This window comes from Panthera leo, chromosome B4 (genome assembly GCF_018350215.1).
Source record: "Panthera leo isolate Ple1 chromosome B4, P.leo_Ple1_pat1.1, whole genome shotgun sequence".
Lineage (NCBI taxonomy): Eukaryota > Metazoa > Chordata > Mammalia > Carnivora > Felidae > Panthera > Panthera leo.
Genome location: NC_056685.1, coordinates 4,995,877 through 5,018,626, shown reverse-complemented (window position 1 = coordinate 5,018,626; position 22,750 = coordinate 4,995,877). Strand labels below are relative to the sequence as shown.

At 47.7% G+C, this 22,750-nt stretch overlaps 1 protein-coding gene and 1 long non-coding RNA gene across 10 annotated transcripts in view; one reads left to right on the top strand and one right to left on the bottom strand.

Moving 5' to 3' along the window:
- Nucleotides 1-2,762: 2,762 nt before the first annotated feature.
- The window catches only part of FBH1 (F-box DNA helicase 1), a 49,749-nt gene continuing 29,761 nt past the window's right edge, over nucleotides 2,763-22,750 (bottom strand). For 8 of the 9 annotated variants that reach the window (XM_042944770.1, XM_042944767.1, XM_042944771.1 and 5 more), the window contains 6 exons: nucleotides 21,478-21,553; nucleotides 20,693-20,890; nucleotides 20,091-20,216; nucleotides 18,470-18,576; nucleotides 5,247-5,378; nucleotides 4,413-4,752 (listed from right to left, as the gene is read on the bottom strand). In XM_042944770.1, coding sequence (XP_042800704.1) covers nucleotides 4,582-4,752; nucleotides 5,247-5,378; nucleotides 18,470-18,576; nucleotides 20,091-20,216; nucleotides 20,693-20,890; nucleotides 21,478-21,553 — 810 coding nt within the window. In that variant the 3' untranslated portion in view covers nucleotides 4,413-4,581. Of the gene's footprint in view, nucleotides 3,736-4,412; nucleotides 4,753-5,246; nucleotides 5,379-18,469; nucleotides 18,577-20,090; nucleotides 20,217-20,692; nucleotides 20,891-21,477; nucleotides 21,554-22,750 lie in introns of those variants that run through there. The other variant, XM_042944765.1, reaches the window with a different exon arrangement.
- Nucleotides 6,963-11,456, top strand: LOC122223830. Its single transcript, XR_006204507.1, has 2 exons — nucleotides 6,963-7,367; nucleotides 10,147-11,456. It is a non-coding gene; the product is annotated as an uncharacterized LOC122223830 (long non-coding RNA).

Here is a 22,750-nt window from a genome sequence, read left to right as displayed (position 1 = left end):
CTGCTGCCCACCAGCTTCTGGTCTCACTGCAACTGACCATGCTATGCCACCCCTGACTTCAGAGTGTCAGTCAAACAACCCTCCGCCTTCACTTGACTCAGATGCTGATGACCACTTTTGTCTAAGCTCCTTCCTTTCCTCCCTTAAATTCTCTCTTCTGGCATCAGTTATCATTCTCTCCAAAAATCCTCTTCCTTTCTTTACCCCAAGCCTGGTGTTCCTCGGGCTTCTCAAACCCCTGCTCTTCTCGATATTCTGCTGGAGTAAACACAAGACCCTTAAACTGCACCACCTTAACCACCACTTACACAATAACAACCCTAAAATCTCTAGCTCCAGCCCAAGGCCATCTGCTGAAGTATAGACCCATTTCCCCACCAACTTCCTGGACAATTCTACTTGTATTTCTCACAAGTACCCCAAATTCAACATGTCCAAAACTGAAGTCATCACTGTGTTCACAAACCTATTACACCTCCCATGTTCTGTCATAATGGAGGGTGCTCTCATCTACCCTGCAAAAAGCCAGACGACCGGAAGTCGCCCTGAGATTCTGTGGCTGACGAGCCAGACGACCGCAAGTCCCCCGAGATCCTGTGGCTGACGAGCCAGACGACCGCAAGTCCCCCTGAGATCCTGTGGCTGACGAGCCAGACGACCGGAAGTCGCCCTGAGATCCTGTGGCTGACGAGCCAGACGACCGGAAGTCGCCCTGAGATCCTGTGGCTGACGAGCCAGACGACCGGAAGTCGCCCTGAGATCCTGTGGCTGACGAGCCAGACGACCGGAAGTCGCCCTGAGATCCTGTGGCTGACGAGCCAGACGACCGCAAGTCCCCCGAGATCCTGTGGCTGACGAGCCAGACGACCGCAAGTCCCCCGAGATCCTGTGGCTGACGAGCCAGACGACCGGAAGTCCCCCTGAGATCCTGTCGCTGACGAGCCAGACGACCGGAAGTCCCCCTGAGATCCTGTGGCTGACGAGCCAGACGACCGGAAGTCCCCCTGAGATCCTGTGGCTGGCGAACCAGACGACCGGAAGTCCCCCTGAGGTCCTGTGGCTGGCAAGCCAAGCAACAGGAAATCCCCCTGAGATCCTGTCACAGTCCATCCCCATCTAAACATTCTCAGGGTCCTATTGGTTTTACCTTAATATCTAGAATAAGAGTTCTCAAAATTCTGCATGGAACAGCATCGCTTGTGGGCTTGTTAAATACCAACTGCTGAGCCTCAATGTGACAGTTTCTGATCCAGACCAAGAATGTGTCATTTCCAACAAGTTCCCAGGTGATGCTGATGCTGTTCATCTGGGGACTACACTTTGAGAACCGCTAATCTAGTCACCAGCACTCCTCACCTGTCCCCTTGAGTCCCGTAGTCGAGCACAGCCCTGTGCTAAATGATAACATCTTAATTTAGCTGACCTGTGTAAAACATCCTCCAAGCTACAACTGGGACATCCTTCCTAGAAAAACAATCTGCAGTCTTAAAATTTTCAGTGATTCCTCCTAATTTTTCCAAATACCACTCAGACTCCCTGGCCTGCTGTTCAAGGCCCTTGGCCATCTGGCCCTCACCCCCCACCCGGCCCCCGCTAGCCAGCTACCACCGTGCACATACTCTACTGGCCACACAGATGCCTCTGATTTACTCAAGCATCTCCTTCAGCTTCACACCATCAGTGACCGCACTCTCAGCTACTGCTATTCTGTGATATTTTACAATACCTATCAATGAATATTTTAGAGTGTCCTAATACCAATCATCTCATTACCTTTTTTAGATATCTAAAATCTGAGGGGTGCCTGGGTGGCTCAGTCAGTTAAGTGTCCAACTTCGGCTCAGGTCGTCATCCCGCAGTTTGTGGGTTCGAGCCCCACAATGGGCTCCGTGCTGACAGCTCAGAGCCTGGCCCCCGTTTCTGATTCTGTCTCCCTCTCTCTCTGCCCTCCCCTGATTGTGCTCTCCCTCTCAAAAATAAATATTAAAAAAACTTTTTTTTTTAATAAAAAGAAGAAATCTAAAATCTGATATAGGCCTTAAGTATAATCACATGAAAGGACAAACCAATGCATGGGTCTATGATACACTGTGGTGTTTTAACACTTATTTCAAATACCTTCTAAATGTAACAGCATTCGTTTTCATATGGGTAACTGCATCAGGTTCTCTACATACATGATCAAATCAAAGATGAAGGCAAATCAGAAATGCTTTCTTTGAGATGAGCTATCAATAGATTGAAGATTCTTAAAAGAATTCACAAAGGTCTCCTCTAAGTTATCAAATAAGAGAAATCAATAAAAATTAATTAACCAAAGTAAAATATCTGGAACTAGCTTATAACTATGTTCCTTATTTTTTCCCAGTTAATGTGGTTTAAAAAAAAAAAATATACAGAAAATCTTGCACAAAAAACCATTCACAACTAAATAAAATCATGAAAGCCTCTTATTTTAAAGACTCTACTTTTGGGGCACCTGGGCGGCTCAGTCAGTTAACCATCCAACTTCATCTCAGGTCATGATCTCACGGTTCATGGGTTCGAGCCCACATCAGGCTCTGTGCTGACAGCTTGGAGCCTGGAGCCTGCTTTGGATTCTGTGTCTCCCTCTCTCTGGCCCTCCCCCACTCACACGCACGCTCTCATTTCCTCTCAAAAATAAAAAAGAAACATTAAAAACAATTTTAAGAAAAATGACAATGGATATTTAACACTTTTGTATCTTTACTGGGCACGTAAAAAATGCCTATTTGAAACACACCGGATATTTAGTGTCAATTTTTAACGCTTGAAAAATTAAATACCAGTATTAATATTCCTAGCTTTTGTTACTTTTCAAAACCAGTCCCAAAATGCTAGTACTGACCTTTTGCTCTGGCAGTGCCATTACCACACACTTCCTTTGTGTCCTTCCTGCTGTTCCTTCTGCCTAGAAAATTCTTCCATTCTTTAAAAGCTGACTATCTGTCCCATTAGCTGGGCAGCCATCCAACCTCAGCTCTGGTAAGGATGCCGGGCCAGTCCTCGAGGACCTGTGCGGCCCTCCCTCCAAGGCCGGTCCACCCCAGACTGAGATCACACTTCGCGTCGCAGTCTCTGGGAGTCAGGGACCGCACTGTGAGGCTGTACACCCACCAGCATGGCACCTGCCACACAGCAGGTGCTCGAGGAAGGTTCAGTGAGTCAATTACAGCTCCAGCAGATAAGCCGCTTTCTCTCTGGCTGGCACAACTTCATTACCAGAAAACACGTTCATGCACCTTTGCTTGCTACCCCCCTCCCCGCTATCCCTCCTCCGAAGGACAGTGAAAATTGTGACCAATCCAAATTCCTTTCACTGGCTCTTTTATTCCAAGTCATCCATGAGACATTCATTACAGCTAGGCCGGGAACCCTGGCCGAGGGGATGAAACGGCCCCGTCCCCCTGCCACGGAAGTCTCCCCCTTGTGTGTTCAGGTCCCGCTCTGAGAACGCCCCTCAGTACGCAAACATTAGCTTGGTGTCCGCCCTTCCAGAGCACCCCGGGCCCAATCCGACAGCACGCTTGCTCTACTCACCGGCCCGCACTCTAAGCGCCACCAGGCTGACGGAAGAGGCTAAGGGGAGGCCGCGACAAGTGAAGCTACGAGGCCCGCTCCAGGACGCCGCTTGGTGGGCTGAGACCAGGAGCAGCGAGCTCTCTGGGTCACGCTGCGCCAGCTCCCCTACCTGCCATCTGCATCCCTGACGTGCTGTGTGGCAAAAACGTAAAAACACCAGATCCATGTACGTCTAGACGATGTGAGTTTTGTCACTGGTTTCCGTACGCACAGCTTTCTTACAACATCCACCCAGTAGCCCCAGGCAGCGAACCGGGCACCGAGGTCCCCCCTCTCCCTGGACCCCCTCCCCCCGCCACCCCCCAGTGGCCAGACAACATTCCACTTCTCTCTTGAGTTTTCCTGATCCTCAGCTCTACCTGTGGGAAACACGAGCCTGGCTACTGTCACTTTCTGCTTGCCTTTCTGTGCACTGTGTTGCTTCCCATTTAAACCGTGAACCCCGTGCAATGACAAAGGCACACACCTCGTCTCACACATATGTGAGTCCCCACGGCACAAAAATCTCTTTCTTGACCTGTCAGTTACCACCCTGGAAGTTAAGTGTCATACTCTGCTTGGTGTCTCATGGGAGCAGTGACAGAGGTGTGGAAAAGAGTAAGTTGGAGAAAGTTCAAAAACAACAGGGCTGAGGCCAAGTGTCACACAGTGGTATGCCAGTGCTACAATGCCTGTTTAATTGAAATCTTGTAATAAAAGTTTAAATACATAAAATGTTTTGTTTTTTTTTTTTATCAAAAGAACACCCCCACGTCCCCAGCCTGATGCGCACAGAGGAGGGGCGGTGGAAACGGGCTACCTACAAGGAATGGAGAAATGGCAGGTCCAACTCTCGTTGGCTTTGTATTCCTCAAAAAATGCTCTGTGAGCGAATTCAGAGTCTCAGGTGAGTGAGAACCCCACCCCACACTGGCTTTCTTCAAGTAACTGGAATCCACACAAGGCATTCTGTACCGTGGAGAAAGCTCCCCGTGGCTTTCAGAAGACGAGGAAGAGCAGGGCTTCGTGTCTGGGCAGCACTATGTTCTCGATGGTGCGTTCCATGGAGTGCACCTGCTCGGGGGAGGCCGTCAAGAAGGCCAGCGGCCCAATGCGCTGCTCTGCACACGAGTGGCAGAGGTAGCCGCCCTTGTTCTCCTTCCTGTTGCTCTGCAGAGAGAGGGGTAAAAAAAGAGGTGAGGCGGCCGATCGAAGGACAGGGGCTTTCCACCAAGAAACTGTGCATTATCATTCTGATGTTTCCAGACCCGTGCAAGCCTCTGAGGTAACAACCTATCCCGGAGCATGACTATCTAGACTAGACTCCACTCTCTCGATTCCCGCAGAGCAGAAACCAGAAACGATCAAGGCAAGGGATGAAGGGCCGAGGAAAGCTGAACCGGGCCCTCCAGGCAAACAGCTGTCCTCTAAGTGGCCACAACCCAAGCTCCCGGACTCTGCCACACAGCCTGACTCCCGATTATTCCACCTCTGCCACAGCCATAGACCCGACATCGCCTGTGCCTTATGAAAAGCGCCTAACAAGGATTATACAGACTCTTCTTTCATCTCGACCCAGATCGGCACACAGCTCTCGTGTAATAAGCTGCAAATGACCGAATGAGATTCTATGGAAGGCTAAACCTGCTGCCAAGAGCACATACGTAGGTGATGGGGAGCTTCTTCATGGTGAGCACAGTGTCCACGGGGATGGCGTTGTTGCACTGCCCCACACAGCAGCGAACCACCCCGGTCTTCAAAACGTTACTTGTCAGTTCTGCTTGCAAGAAGTACTCCTGAGAAAGAAAGAGTGAGACGGAGTAAGGGCAATGCCTCTCCCCGACTCTACCTGCAAACTCCAATAGCTACACAACTGGAAACACTCTTTAGACACACCCGAGTCCTTGCATGAGACATGCACTGCCCGCCCCGATTTCCCTCAGTTTTTCTGCCTTTCCCCCGCCTGCAAGGCTGTCTCCAAGGCAGAGCACTGATGCAGTTCAGCTGAAGCACTGAAACAAGTTCAGATTCTTGTTAAAATGACCAGGCTAAAAAAAAAAAAAAAAAAAAAAAAAAGTTTAATGGGCAAACATGTAAAACTCTTGGCTATAATGACACTGCAGGACTGTTTCTGGATTTTACGTCCTGCTGACCTGTCCCGGAATCATTAAACATTATTTGTATATTCGCTTTTCAACCCAGGTAAGCTGAAACAGAGGACCTTAAAAGATGTGCCCACATCGACTTGGGACATTCCATCTTCCCAAGCTTTTGGGCGTGCTAGTGAGCGAATACTGAAGCTCTGTAAGCCTCAGTTTCTCCCCGTATAAAATGCAGGTAACAGAGCACCTGCGTCACTCGGCTGTCATGAAGGAGGAATACTAACATATACTAAGTGGTCAGAGCCTGGCACACTGCCAACACCCAAATCAAGCACGAATCCCCTCCTACACGAAATGCCCCAAGAACAGGGACCAATGTCTGGTCTGCTGTGTCCCCGGAGGAATTTAACACAGTTGTGGCATACTAGCGAGACCACAAGTATCTGGTGCCCAAGTAATTAGGATCCCGTATTTTCTGGATTACAATGGGCTACTGATCGAATTTTTGCAAAATCTATATCCAGGATTTTGATTTACTTGGTTTTCTCTCTTGCAGGATCTGTCTGCCTGCTACAGAAAAGAAGATAACAAACACTCATGTTCCCACCAGTAACTGAGGGGCAACCAAACCAGGAAAGCCTTTCAAAATAAAACGATAGATTTTGCTGAAATCCCCTTTGCCTGTCATCTCTAGTCCACTCCCCAGAGACAACCAGCTTCGTGAATGGGCCGTGCATCCTTTTCGATCCATTCTAAAATGGCTTTGAGTTTATATATGCGTCCAAGAACATTACATGTTATCTTAAAGGTATTTAATACTTTGAGTTTGCTTCTCTCCTAATCCATTTCTTTCAAGTGCCACACAGGATTTAATCAAATCGTTCTTCCACATCTTATGTAGCCATTCTGTCTGTATGGATACTCAGGTTTTTTTCAAATTATTGCCTGAGATGCAGGAATGAATACACTTGGACGTGCCTTCCCACCCATACGTGCAAGTTTCTTTTTACAAGCACTCTCCCCACGATCCACACCAAGAAACCCACTTAGCATTACACTTCTGTACACACATACACGCGTACATAAAAGACTGAAATAATAGTTCCACGAAACTGTATTCAACCTCATGTGCAATGTAGTCTTTCTCTTCTGGATTTTATTCCACCTCACCCTTTTTTAAAAGCTTATCATAGCCCACAAAGTTAGTCTCCTAAATCATGAACGGACTGCCAGCTGCACTCTGGAAAGCACGGCTCCCAACAGTGGCTCTCACTTTGGTCTTGGGACCCCATGACACTAGTAAACATTAAGGGCTCCAAAGATTTGTTGATGTGAGTTATATCCCTTAAGATTCACAACGTTGTAAATTTAGACTAAGAAACTTTATAATGCTTATTCTTCCTAAAAATAACAAACCTATCTCCTGGTAACATGTTTTTATGAAAAACAACTGTATTTTCAGAAAAGAAGAAAAAAGCTTAGGAGAGTAGCATTGTTTTACGCATTTGCAAATCTCTTTAACGTCTGGCTTAATGGAAGACAACTGCTTCTGCATTCCATCTGTGGTGATGTCACATCGTTGTGCGGAGAACTCCCAGGAGACAAAGGGGGAGGGCTTCCCAGCATCGTACAAACAGCACAGAGTTTATGTCTGAACCAGCAGCCAGTGGGTTAACGGGCCTGGTAAGCGCAGCTGTGACTTTTTACCCAGGCCTTTTCATTTTCACCTGCCCTTGTAGTCCTAGACTCTCCTCCTTCCGGCAGGCGGGTTTGAGGTTTGCCCCTCGAATACATCCCTTCCTTGCGGCTGGCTTCATGTCCCAGTCTCTGCTGCACACTGGGCAGATGAACTTGGGTTCGGCTTCAGATCTGGCGAGCCAGCTGGGAACTCTTTGCTGGTGGTTCGTTGGCCCCCAGCCAGTAGCGGAGGCCAGAGATGGGTCCAGGCAGCTGCCTGGGCTCTCTGCCCAAGGGTCCCTCCCCGGGGCCCCATCCTGACTGGGTGCAGCCAACCTCCCGTGCTTAATTTAGATCTCATGGCAAGGCAACAGTTTAGGGGTTCGATTTCGACAGACATCTCTTGGCGAGTACTTCGTATCAGATGGCACATGAGCTCATTTCTTCCTCCCATTTGGTCTGGCTCTTAGATTTCTTCCTCCCCTTCAGCTGTCTCTGAATAGGGAGGCTGGGTTCTCTCGGCCTCCCTTTCTTAAGAAAAAAGGCAGGTGAGGAAGCAATTTGGTTCAGTCAGTGGAACTCAGACTTTCAGGAAGAACCAGAAACTAGGAAGCGATTTTGTTCCATTCATGAAGCCCTGACTTCTGGGAGGAAGAACCAACACTCACCAAGCCATTCTGGGCTTCATTTCATTTGTGTGTTGCTATAGCTTTGGTATCTTTGAATGAGACCTGCTATGTTCTACTTGGAAAATGGGACGTAACCATTTGATTCCCCCACCCGCAGCCCTTTGGGCTGCCTTCTCCAAAACTGGGCATTTTTTGCAACACTGCTTGGCCACAATATTCATTAGACTCTGGAGAAAAACGACCAATTAACAAATCCATAAATGATATAATACCATCTTGCAATTAGGTTTGTAAAAGGGAGATATCTGGAAGTTGGGCCTTTAAGATGTTTGCATCTTGTTCGTGTATTTATATGCGTGTCCATGTAATGTTGTAAATGTGAGCTACTTTCTCTACCTCTGCATGGTATTGCTAAAATTAATTTGTAAAAGAGCTCTACTTAGTTTGTTTAAAGGCATTTGTAAAAATGAGGCATCCTAAAACTCAGAGAGACAGAAACTAACCCAAGTGTTTTTAAAAAAAAATTTTTTTTTTATAATGTTTATTTCTGACACAGAGACAGAGCATGAGAGGGGCAGAGACAGAGAGGGAGACACAGAGTCCGAAGCAGGCTCCAGGCTCCAAGCTGTCAGCACAGAGCCTGACGTGGAGCTCGATATCACAAACTGTGAGATCATAACCTGAGCCGAAGTCGGTCACTTAACCGACTGAGCCACCCAGATGTCCCAAAGTTCACATGATCTTTGGGGAATTATTCGGAATTAAAGCTAATTTAAAGTTGCTGGTTTACTGGAAATAATAGGGGAAACAATTCTGTAAAGCTGCAGAAGGTCCGTGAGAAAGGAATCTGGAAAGGAACTTTGTACATGGTCAGGACTAAGACTGTGGAGAACTAGTATGTAAAAAGTCTGGGGACGCTCAGTCGGGTAAGCGTCTGACTCTTGCTTTCGGCTCAGGTCATGATCTCACGGTTCCTGGGTTCGAGCCCTGCCCACTGGGCTCTGTGCTAACAGCGTAGAGCTGCTTGGGATTTGCTCTCTTCTCTCTCTCTGCCCCTCCTTGCCTGCACTCACTCTGTCTCTCAAAATAAATATATAAACATTTAAAATCTTAAAAAAAGTCTACTAGGGAGTGATCAACACCCGGGAAAGAGAAGAGAGCCTAAGAGTGCAAGATCACACAGAAGTTGAGCAGTGGTACAATAACAAACCTCATAGCTGATTCTCTGAGGAGTTCTAGAACTTGGATTACCCTTCAGAATATCCTAAACTAAGGTCCTTGGTTGTGACCACTGGGGTAGAGGGCATGCCCTTGGCAAGGCGGCTGTCTTCAGTCAGGGCAATCCCTGCTGGCGGCTGAGGGCTGAGGGCAGCCTTCCTACAGCTGAGAGTCCTTTGTTTCTGACGGAGACTTTGAACTAACAGGAAAACTGCATCCAGACAGATTCTTGTTTGCAACATTGCTGGTTCTCTGTTTGCTCTTCCAGATTGAAGGCTGTGACTTACACAAATTTGGTAAAATATTCCTTTGTAAACAAATATGAAACATTTATATTTTTCTCCCAACCTGATCCCTCCAGTGTTCAGAAACTCTCAGTGACTATTTTTTTTTCCTCAGTGACTATTCTTATTTTCATGGCAATGTATTTACTTACATGAGTTCAGTAAAAAACTGGTCTCCTTATGACAGAACGCAATTAGAAACACTGGTTATATTACTAAAGCTTTGACCGGAATGTCACATTTAAGGGACACGTGCATAGACTCAGATATGCCCAGACAGCTTTAAGGAATTAAGGGTGACTTCATGGAGCCACTGAAACCCCTTAGAAAACTCAGTCTGATAGCTTGCTTACAGGGTTCCTGGCAGGTGCAGGAAGCTCAAGATATTTTGGAGACCTCAAAGAGAGGAATTCACCCAAATCTGTAGGTGTTCCAGGCAAAGTCTGATGGCAAGTATTGGGCTTGTCTTTTGAGCCTCAAAAGGCTGTTGAAAGTTCAATCTGAAATTCCTTATGAAAAGTTCCAGCAAAGCAGATTTAAAAAAAGATACGTAAACAATTAGGCCAAGTTTCTCAAATGTGGACTTATTTTACAAGCAAAGTAGTCTTAAATTGCGAAACTACGGGACTCATCACTCTCTTACCGAATCCACAGGCCCCACCTACCCGCTGTCAGCAAGGACAACATCCGAAAGAAACCCACTTGCAACAGCAGCCGGCCTCTGACAGACCCGAACCTACCTCAGGAGGACTGGTCTGAAGCTACCCAGCTACAAGGCTCCCATGAGGCTCAGATGAAATAAGACCAAATATGGTACAAGAACGAATAATCAAGGAACAAAACTCTTGCTAATGCAGGATGTTGGGTTTCAACATGGAACTAAAGAATACGCCTACACAAGAGCAGGTTTCCATTCCTCTAACCGGGATCTTTGCCCCATTTCAGCAGGAAGTAAGAAGACGGGTCATCTTCCCAATTCCCTCAAGAGCGAAGAATGATCAAAAGACAGTGGGGATTGAAACCCAGAACAGAAGGGTTAACGGGACTACTAAGACAGCAGTGACCTCTAACCCCACCCCCACCCTTTTCTCATTTGCCTTTCAATTCTGGGACTTCCTTCCCTCTCACCTCCTTCCAGCAGGTGGCCTGAGGCTTGCTCTCCCATCACCCCGTATGGCTGCCTCTGGAAAAAACCCTCTCCCCACATCCGGCAGACGAACTTGGGTTTGGTCCATGTCTAGCATCTATTATCTATTGGGAGGAGACGGGAGGTCCCCAGCACGTGCTCTCTCAAGACACTGCTGAGCGGCAGGGGGCACTGGGAGCGCCCACATCCCATCATTCTAGCCAATACCTTGAAAGGTCAAACGTTTTCTCCCTTACCAGTCTGATTATTTTTGTTTGTGTTTCCTGGACCATGGCAGAGATTGCTTTTTTTTTTAAATCTGTTCACGGCCACCGGGGTTCCCTTTCTGTGAACTTCTCGTTTATATCTTGTGCCTATATGACTACTCGGCTGCCAGTTTCTGACAAACCTGTAGTTGTTCATGACCTCTGTCAGCCCTACGTCCTGCTGTTGCATAAGCTCCAGGAGGCCAGAGACCCAAGTGGCTCCCAGCCAGGCTCTTAGAACAGCAGCTCACTCGGCATCGCCAAACGGACAAAAGCGTCCCCCCGCCCCCCCCCACCATCCTGTGGCAGTCTTTTATGTGAAGCAGCGGCTCGCACAGTGAAGGGCACCGGCCGGGATCACACTGCCCAGGCTTACAGCCCAGCCCCTCCACTCGCTACCTGTGTGTCTCTGAGCAAACTACTTAACCACTCTGTGCCTCCATTTCCGTATCTGGAAAATGGCAGAATGAGCACCTCAAAGGATGTTTTTTAAAGGTTCGTGAAATGTTGGCTATTATTTTATCACACTGAAGTTTTACCTTTTGATGTAATCATAAATAGCTATTTTTTGACTTCCTATTTCTATGTCAAGCTTATTAAGAAAACCCTCCTCACCTAAGATATTTTTCTAACATTTCTAAAATTTTTCTTTTTTTTTTTTTAATCAGACAGATAGAAGTATATTTTTTCCTTCTTACATTTAGGTCTTTAATCCGTTGGAATTTATTATGAGGACATAAAGAATTTAACTTGACTCTTTCCATATGGAAAGCCAACTGCCCCAACACTGCTGGCTGACTAGAACATTCTTTCCCTATCCATCTGCAATCCCTGTTTGTTTTTTTAAGTTTTTTTTAATGTTTACTTATTTTTGAGAGAGAGAGACAAAGAGTAAGCAGGGAAGGGGCAGAGAGAGAGAGAGAGAGAGAGAGAGACAGAGAGAGAGAGAGAGACATGAATCCAAAGCAGGCTTCAAGGGCTTGAACTCACGGACCACGAGATCACAACTTGAGCCAAAGTCAGATGCTTAACCAACTGAGCCACCAAATGGCCCCTTACCATTTTTTTTTAAGTTTACTTATTTTTGAGAGAGAGAGAGAACCCAAGCAGGCCCGTGCTGTCTGCACAGAGCCAGGGATGGGGCTCAACTCCACGAACAATGAGATCATGACCTGATACGGAAATCAAGAGTTGGGACATTCAACCGATGCAGTCACCCAGGTGCACCTGTAATCCCTAGCTATTACATATGATGTTCCCACACATCCACATGACTTTCTGGGGACTCCCACTGATCTCTCTCTTCTGGCACCAACACCAGACTGCTTAAATTTTTATACTTAGAATATCCATCCACAAGTCCCCACACCAGTTCTTCCTAAGTTGGCTATTTTGGGGCTATCACTCTTCCATATGAATTTTAGAATCAGTTTATCAAGTTCTAACAGGATTAAGTCCTATTGGGCACTGAGCATACCCCTTAGGGAGAAATTCCATTTCCAATCCATAAATAGGATCACTTTTTTTAATACAATTTATTGTCAAGTTAGTTAACATACAGTGTACGTAGTGTGCTCTTGGCTTCAGGAGTAGATTCCCATGATTCATCACTTACATACAACAGTGGTCATCCCAACAAGCGCCCTCCTCAAAACAAACACACACAAAAACATAAATAGGATCTTTAAGATGCAAAGGGACCCCACTGGGCAAAAGAGTCATTTCAAGGTCCAGCAATTGCTAAAAGCTAAAAAAATAAAACCAACTTTTAAAATCCCAAACAAGACAAAGAAATCTTTCCATATAGATGATTAGTTTGAAAACAGTCACGGGCGCACCGAGAGGCACAGTGCTATAGCGGGATAGAGACAAGTGTCCATCTGGCCCGAACCGGGATTCCATGGCACACGTACATGAGGCCGACTCCTCAACTCCCCAGATCTCGCTGGTGGATCTAAAACTGCCTAAAAGCTTCCCTCTGAGACCATAAATTCCACGAGACCGTGGAGCGCATTACTCACTTTGTTACCCCTACCCCTCTGCACATTAACAGGAGCTCCATACATCTAGTCTGTCATCAAAGTGAACAAGTGAATCAAACCACCTGGGGCACCTGTCTGGTTCAGTCAGTAAAGCATCCAACTCTCGACCTCAGGGCTCTGTGTTCAAGCCCCACGCTGGGAACGGAGCCTACTTTAAAAAACAAAAAGCTGACTCCCCTCTTCAGTGACATCTTGGGTCTCCAAGGCTGCCACAGGCATGAAGACCAGGGGCTGCTGGGAAGCACGGCCACCGGAGGAGCTGCCAAGGGCTTACACCAAACCGTGTCAAGGGCCGACAACAGGACTACGGCCAGCTGTTGAGAACTATCCCAAGGAGGAAAAGCAAAATCCAACCCCACGGCTTCCTCTGAACCCCCGGCCTTCAGGAACCCAAAGGCACGGGACACCACTGCCTACACATCCCTCCCTTAAGCGATGCCAGGCTGTTTGGGTTCTAGATGCACTGGCCCCTGGCCGGCAGTCAGGTCCTCGGCTTACAAAGGGCCGAACATATATCCCTCGCCAAGGATTTCCCAAGGGCGGTCCTGTCACCGTCCTCACTGCACAGGTGAGGCATGGGAGTTGAGAAATGAGGTCACTTACGCAGAAGATCAGAGAGTTGACCACAGCAGATGTGGGGCCCAGGGCCGGTGGTCTTCCGGCAGCAGTCAGAGGTCCCTCCTAGGAAGTGGCGATACAGAGCTACACGACAAGCACATGACGACGGCAGCACTTCAGTCGTGTAAAAAGCACGCCGAGTACCGCTGACGGAGCGAGTGCGTCCCTGCCCCGACCACCGTGCCTCTCCTCTAACGCTGGCTCTCCCCTCGACGCCTCCCCCTGGAGCTCCGCGTCTCTGAGGGCCCCCGTGTCCCCCCTCCAATACAGCCCCCGTCGGGCCGCGTGGCGCTCCTCTAACCTCTCCTCCGAGGCGCCGTGATTGCTGCGGGGCCAGGTTTACAGATTAGGAAACAGAAGCACAGAGCGTGCGTGACGCGCCCACCTAGTGCCCGGGCGGGAGAGCTGGGATGTGCACGGAGGCGGTCTGACCTGGGGCCGTGGACTCAGGCCCGGCCTCACAGCAGGAAGGACGCTGCTTCCGCCCAGCGGACGAGCACTGAGCACCAACTCCGTGCCACGCACCGTTCTGAGCACGTGCCTGTGCGGCTTGGAGTAAGCATCGCGGGGCCGGGGGGCCGACAGTGGTCCCTGAGCGGCCGGCCCAGCTGCACGACGCCTCATTCAATGAGGCGATGACTCCCTTCACTTCCTCAAGAGTTAAAGAAACAAAGCAACAAAAAAGGCTTCTGCTGATCAGCTAGATTTTCCAAGGGGGGGCAGAGGAAAAGGAGGGTTCGAAGGACCACAATGGCCTCCCAGCCCAGGTAGCAGGAAACAGCGGCTCACTTCTGTTCTAAAGCCTCCGCAGGCAGGACTCTACTGTTCACGTGCTCTCTTAGTCTATAACTATCGCCCTGCTTCCCCACAGCCTTCCTCTCTGAGCAGAGGGGGGATGTAGCCACTTCCAGAGAGGATGTCCCCAAACAAAGTCCTAAGTTGTGACAAAAAGCAGAAGCATTTCCTCTCACGCAAGGGCCCTCCAACTCCAATATCTGTTCACACAGACGGGCCGTATTTCGGGCGTTTCCTCAGAGCAGTTCTGCGAGCAACAGATGTCTTCCAGCCCAGGCTCAGTAAAGACGGAAGTATTTCTCTAGACTCCGTATCCTTCTCCTCATGGGGGAAAACTCACGTTCTCCATAAAATGTATGCCATAACCAACAGATAAGCTTCCAGTTAGCTTTAAAAAGCCTTCTGACTCTTGTTCGTAACTGGTGGACTGTAAGGGCTACAGCCACTGTGAAGAATTTGGCAGGCTCTACAAAAATCTCACGTCCGTTTACCCTTTACATAGAAACTGAGATTCTAGAACGTATTCCCCAAGACGCACTGGTAAAACAGAAAATGACTTGTGCCTAGGATTATGCCTCGTGGTATTAATATTCAAAGCAAAAGACTGGAAGGAACTCGGTAGCCATTAGTCAGGGACCGTATCAGTCATGACACACTGACCCAGGGACTACTACTCAGCTGTCTCAAGGGTTGGGAGAGAGTTTCATGAACTAATAAGAATGAGTGATCTCCGCGCACATTTCTCAGTGACAAAGCAAAGTTCAGAACATTAGATAGAGGATGTTACCTTTCAAGAAAAAAAGAGAATAGAAACATTTATACATATTTGCCGATACTTGCAAAAAGAAACACCACAGGATGAATCAAAAATGAATTTTAAAAAACAGCGATGGGGTGCCTGAGTGGCTTGGTTGGTTGAGTGTCTGGCTCTTGGGTTCAAGGTCCAAGCTGGGCTCTACGCTGACTGTGTAGAGGCTGCTTGGGATTCTCTCTCTCCCCCTCTCTCCCTGCCCCTCCCCTGCTCGTGCTCGGTCTCTCTCAGGATAAACTTTAAAACAAATTTTAAAAGTAATAATAATAAATCATAGCTATAATGATGGAAGGAGAGATTCTGACGGGACAAAGACAGAATGAGACTTTTACACTTTTTACAAAGTTTGCCTTCGGAGACGTAAGTGTTTCACGTATTCAAAAAAAAAAAAAACAAATCAAAAAGAACCAAAGCAATCCTTGTAGAGACAGTAAGCAAACAGAGGTTACCTAATTGTAACCAAATTGCTGGATCTGACCACAGGGGAAAATGGACTTCCTTCAAGTGCCCTCAGAACATGGTAACAGCACATCTTTAGCGGGATTTGGAGAAAGAGAGCTCTTAGAAAATCTTAAATTCCACTCAATATTCTGTTAATAATACTAGTGTCGTTTTACAACTTTTATATACAGTAGAATGGCGTAAATAACCAATAAATACTGTTATGAACCGAGATCCACACGAGCCCACAAGAAAGCAAATCTAGCATGTGGAACATTCTGTAGGACAAGTGGCTCAGAGACAGAAGCATTAAAGAAAGGAGGGGTCTTAGATTGTTCTGAATTATGAAACTTAAGAGACCTCACAACCAAAGCTTAATGTGGACTCTGATTTGAACAAACCAACTCAAAAAAGGCATTTTTGAGACAATCACAAAAGTATGATTATGGACTGGGTGGCAGAGGCCACATGGAATTGCTATAAATTTTACAGGTTATGCCAATAGCACTGTAATTATGAAAAAAAATCCATTTTTAGAGACATACTCTAAATACAGATACATATGATTTGTATATGGTAATTTTAGAGGTGCATACTCCAAATATGTATATGTATGATTTGAATATGGTAACTCAATTTATTATTTTCTTGACTTTTGAATATCTCAGAATTTTCATAAGTTAAAAAAAATCCCATTTAATACATGTGAAATATCACCGCTCTATAACACTTCCACTAAAAGTTACCAATGTGACAATTTGCTTTTGTTCTAAATCCAACCACCAGTGCAGCTATTTCTAGGAGAAAACTACACCATAGGTTCTAAAAAAAATACTTACGATCAAAATTTACACAAAAACTCATGTAACAGGTAGAGATTATTTGTACATAAAAATTATTACAGTTAACCCCTGAGCAACTCTGAAATGCATGGGTCTACTTATACATGCATTTTATATAGTATTGTGCTGTAAATGTTATTTTCCCTTCCTTACAATTTTCATTTAACTTACTTTATCTTAAGAAAATCATGTATTGGGGGGGCGCCTGGGTGGCTCAGTCGATTAAGTGTCCAACTTCAGTTCAGGTCATGACCTCACGGTTTGGGAGTTCAAGCCCCACATTGGGCTCTGTGCTGACAGCTCAGAGCTTGGAGCCTGCTTCAGATTCTGTGTCTCGCTCTCTCTCTGCACCCCACCCCCCAACTCATGCTCTGTCTCTCTCTCTCTCTCTCTCAAAAATAAATAAACACTAAAAAAAAAAGTTTTGGGGGAGTCTAAAGCTATACACAGATTTTCAATGGTGTGGGGTATGGGAGGGGTGGGGGGGGTGCTCAGTGCCCTTAACCCCAGTGTTGTTCAGCATCCAATGCGTTTCTACTTCCTCCCCGGGTACTGGTTGAGACATCAAGAAAAGCCACACTTATCTGTCAACCATGGGGCCAAATCCAGCCCAGTGCCTGCTGTAAATAAAGTTTTATTGGGACACGGCCACATCATTCACTACTGAACTGCCTGTGGCTGCTCTTGTGCTCTGACAGCAGAGTGGAGCAGATTAAACAGAGATCCTATGGCCTCAAAGCCTGAACTATTTACTGTCTGGCCCTTCACAGAAAAAGTGTGCAAAGGTCTGCTCCAGGTCATCTCTAGAAACCAATCAGGATGCCATCAAAAAAAGGGCTCTTGCTCTGAGCTCCGACACGTGAGCGGGTCACACACGGTGAGACCCGGGTGAGGCAACGCCACGTGGGGAACACGCAGCTGACTTCAAATTCCAGATGCATTCTTAGGGCCAAATGGGCCCGAGGGGCTCCAAGGAAAAAGGACAAGGAGGCTTGAAAGACAAAAGTACTATGAAAATGCAAAGTGATCAGTCTTATGCAAGAAGCTTTAGCTGTCGTCATGGGTCAGAGTATGGATCTGCAAAGTTTCAAGCTGGAAGGCTCAGACCATCTTCCTCAAGTATGTGAAGAGAAATCCTACGTGTTGTCTTGTTTACCATCTGTCTCTTCACCTAGAAATCGGGCTCTGGGAGGGCAGCGATCCCCTCGCCCACCACCCCACCCCCGGTGCCTCGAAATGGGCATCTCTGAACATCAGGGTTCTGTGTTTCCACCACTTAACAACGCAAGGACTTTGACCGCCATTTACTGAAAACTGACTACCCCTCCACACCTCTGCCCGCCCCGAGGTTCAAAGCCGTTGGTGGCAATGCTTAGATTCTACAGCTCCAAATATTCTCACCACCCTGAGAGAGCATGAAATACGGCGCTTGGACTAACTCATCCTGCTCTATAAAATCCTTTCTGTTCTGGAGAGCGCGAAGAAGGAAAGAGTATTTATAAGCTGACACCTGAAACTTAAGCGTAAAAATTAAGTATCTTTGGTTCAGGGAAAGATGGACTACTACTCAAAGCAGTGACTTAGAGCTCAAATTTCTGGTGTAGTTTCCAACAGGGTTGAAAAGATGAAATGGTTTATGTTCCGACCTGTGAAAGGCAGCAAAGAGTCAGAAATCAAGAAGGTGGGGAGCAGGTTGGTCTGTAAGGGGTGAAGACTGAGCACCGACCTTTTCTGGCATCTCAGCCCCACCCCTCCCTGGGAGGGGGGAGGTGCCTGAATATTCATGCTCCCCTGCTGAGGACATATTCCTTCCAAGCCGGCCAGGGAAGGGGAGGAAGGAAGTGCAGACACAGAAAACACTCTTGCTGGTGTTTTCCCAAGAGCCACGAGCCCCTGTGCGCTGGAGCGAGAGGAGCCCTTCTCTTCCCGCTCAGGAGCCTGAACCAAAGGCCTTCACAGGCCACAGGCTGACCCCTCGTTCAAACGCATAAACTGTGAATGTCGCGAAGTTAACTTATGCTACTGGTTCCTCTTACCCCAGCTAAAGTCAAGATGTTCTCCAAGGACTTGGTCATGATGAGACGCTTCTTGGCACGAGTTACCGCGACATACAGTAAATTCCATTCATCCTCAGAAAACGACTCTGAAGAAAGTAAAGGGAAGAAGTGGATCAACTCAAAAGCCTGCTTACGACAATGTACGTCTTCATCTAAATGTTTACCACCCCTCCATGCTCCCCCACTAAGAAAAACCACTCAAGACCGGCTGGCCGTATACACAAAATTTTCCTACAAATACCACCTCCAAAAACAAACAAAGACCTAAAAGACTTGTGGCACGAAACGCCAAGTTTTAATTTGTGCGGCTGCTGGTACATCCCAGGATCCTGCTCACTAGTTACTCATCACCCGTGCTGTGCCCGGTGCATGTTTTCATCCACTCTCCCAGTTCCCTTCATGACAGCCAGGTGGCACTGATGGGGGAAACTGAGGCTCACAGAGTTCGAGTCACTTTGACACACAGGCCAAGGCTAATAAGCAAGTGCCCAGGAGCCGAACCCAATGCTACTTATCTCCAAAGCCCACATTCTTTCCTTTTCCTGACACCGTCCCCCTCTCTTACTCAGTCCAAGCTGGAAACGTCTTGGGCTGGCACCCGACGAGCAGGGAAGAATCACACATTACGAGGCTTTCCCGCCTGCCTGAAGCCACTCCCCTCACATTCACAACAGCCAACACGATGCTGGGAGCTCGGTACCGAGCGGCTGAGGTGTCAGTACGTGTTAGGCTGTTACACTGTGTGCCTTAAATGGGTAGACTGTATAGTATGTGAATTACAACTCGATAAAGCTGTTATAGAAAAACCAAAAACACACATACGGGTTCAATGACCAGCAAGGGGAAAAAAAAAAAAAACCAAACAGTAGCATATTAAGTAAACTCTTCTTCCCCAGTATCGAGCCACTCTTATCTCTCAAGGGCCCTTCCTTGCCTCCCTCTGCTCTAATTTATCTTCAACACCACGTCTTTCTATAACCTAACGAATATATTCATGGGAGATAAGGAGTTTCTAGTATTTCTATTTGCACCCCACCGATGTACCCTATGCCCCAGATTCAGAGTTCACAGTTAATGAAGCGTTTGTTTGCAGAAAAACTTCACATGGTTTAATTCTACGATTCAAAACCATAATAACTGCACTGATGCTCAAAGCATAACAAATAGCCTTGAGTATAAATTTATATAAAAAGACAACACAAATTGCTTACTTTTTCACCTTTTAGGATTTCCTGGCCTCTTTAAGAAAAAGGGGATTTAATTTTAAAAAACAACACTTGGGTGAGCAGGTCACCTGTGTATGTTAAAGCTTAAATGAGGCTGGGCGTCGGGTGTGCGGTGGTGAAAATCCCAGAGCTGAGAGCTGGTATGGGCAGAACAGGCCGGCCGTGGGCACAGCCATCCCGCCAGCAGCCCTGGGGGGTGGGCCAAAGATAGGCGTTTCGAAAAACACAGTACAACAATAAAAAACCACAGAAATGGAGGTGTTTTTCTTCTAGAAGGATCCTGCCCAGAGCCCATACCAGACAACAGAAAGCAGGCCATCCAGAGGAGGTGCCCAGCCCCCCCTCCCACCCCCCCCCAAGCACAGGCTCCTCACCGACTCTGAAGTGGGGCAGCTGTGCAAGGTTGTGCCTGGCGCAAGGCACTTTCACAAAATCGTCCAAAACGTGCACAGTGTCAAACTCCAAGCCTTTGGCTTTGTGTACAGTGCCCAAAATGTACTCTGGAACAAACAGAGAGCGTACGATTAGATGGGGGCCTGACAGGGGAAGGACCGAGACAGGAAAGGAAAAGCGTGCTCTCGCTGCTTTACTCCTAAAACCAACGTTCCCTCACCCGTATGTTGCTTGGCAGGGAAAGAGGAAACAACAGTCGGGGGAAAAAAAAAAAAGAGAGAGAAATAAAATGAGGGGATGTAGCAAATTCACTAAAGGCGAGCCAGTCCATCGGAATCACACCCCCGGGCCCACGGGGACCTGCGCACCCCCGGTCTGCCGGCGAAGGGCCAGAGGCCCACGGGAACGCTGGGCGGCCAGCCCGGGCTCACACACAGGGCCCCCAGCGAACAGCCCCTCTGCTCCCTTCCTCCCAGGAGGGGCCGGGAGCACAACACCCTCGTGGCCACACGGGATTGCATGCAGGAAGTCGAGCGCCCGACCCTCGTCCCGCCAGGACGAGAAGAGGCCGTGCCCTCCTTACCTGCGAAGTCCAGGTCTTCTATGTGACACTTCTCTATCCTCTCCACCAGTTCTGGAATCCTGATGTTATACTTCTCAACGACTGCAATCTTGGCCTCCAGCTCCTTATCCTCAGCCGCGGTCACATACCTCTTGAAGCCACTGAAGCCCTCCTTGTGCACCCATCTTCTAATAAACTTGTCTTTAATAACGAGGTTCTCTGAGGAGAACACGCACTCGGGTTAACACGACGGGGCCGCACTAGACTGCGGCATCGTAAGCAAACGTCTCGAAGCTGCGAGATCCGGGTTCTAGTCCCGACTGCATCACTAACCTGCTGTGTGACCCGGGGCAAGTCAAAAAGGACCTGTGCTCTAGCCTCTCTGTCTCCAAACCGAGGCTCAAGAGCCCTACCCTTGGCGTCCTTACCTACCTCACAGGGATGTGAAAAAGCGCAGGACGGGAAAGAAATGCGCTCCAGAGTGTTAGAAAGGATCGTGGGGGCCCATGCAGAGGTCTCGGCGGGTAAAGGTGCCAGGCACACAGAAAGATGGTGAGGGAAGACGGCCTGGGGGACCAACATTAGGCAGAAATTCAGACTCCTGAGAGAAGGGTCTGGAAAGAGCTCTCTGCACCTCTGGCAACAGGAGGCCTCAGGCATCCGGCTCTGGGTGGGAACAGAGCCACGCCTGCTCCATCCTTCTCCAGGGAAAACAAGAGTGCTGACTCAGAACACGCCCAGCCTTCTCCCATCCCTTGTCACTAGAGCACTTTGGTCCACTACACCACTGCCAGGAGGGTACTCACGTTTCTTCCGTTCTTCCTCTGGCTGAAGAAGGATCCAAATATCAATGATTCTGTCCAATCCAAATGATTTAATCCCCTGAAAAAGTTTTGTGGTGGGATTTTTGGTTTTTTTGTTGTTCTCCATGCGAGTTTGTTACTGTCATTGTTTTAACAAAACAAAGTAAAGCAAACATAGAGATGGGATTTGGGGGTGAGAGGTTTTCTTGGGAACGGATCCCAAGTTGCACCCCAAAGCACACAGACAGAACGCGGGAACCTTCATCAAGCACAGAAGCAATGGGTTGTCACGCAGCCTGAACACTCAGGATTATCAAATGCTAAGTTCCGGCTGCCACCTCTAACTCTTCCGATGTTTAAAAAAAAAAGAGGGGGCAAGAACCTGCTGCACGTTGCTTTCTTGTCAAAAAGGGGCAATTTAAATCGTCTACCTTCCAGGGGTGCCTCGGTGGCTCAGTCAGTTAAGCATCCGACTTTAGCTCAGGTCATGATCTCCTGGTTTGTGAGTTCAAGCTCCACGTTGGGCTCTGACAACTCAGAGCCTGGAGCCTGCTTTGGATTCTGTGTCTCCCTCTCTCTCTGCCCCTTCCCTGCTCATGCGTGCTCGCTCACTCTCTCTCTTTCTCTCAAACATACATTAAAAAAAATTAAAAATAAAAAAATAAATTATCTATCTTCTAGGGACAGGAACATGGCTGTAATGAAAGATACAATAACGCCTGAATACAAAGTGTGGAGTATGAATATTTATCCCCTCTCTTTGGAGGAAAGAGCTACACTAGAGAATGTCTGCAGGCCCAACCTGTTGCATGTTGTAAAAGGTTAGCTCCTGCAGGAGAGGGGCTGATCATATTGTAGTGTACCCCATTCTACCTAGCAGCACAAGCTCAGCACTGCCGGGGTACCCCAGCAGAGAAGAGAGCCACAACCAAGGCGCCACACTCCAAGGATGTGCCATCATTTTGGGAAGGGACACATAAGCCATTAACATAAAACAGAGACCAAAATAAGACAGTACGTGTTATAGTTGGAAGGCAGATGTGGTCAAAGGTGCTGACACACGCTTCAGACAGCTTGGGGGCGCGACAGAGGGACGAGAGCCGCTTACGGTCTACCATGCCCAGCATGGGCAATACTCCAGAAGTGCTATTTTCTTACAATAACTAAAATGTGTGAATTACACTATAACCACTAGATGAGATACTGTAGTCACTCCCGTAGCAACATGATAGAAAAGGAGCTTACGTGCGGAGTAAAAAAAATGCACGTTTTTATG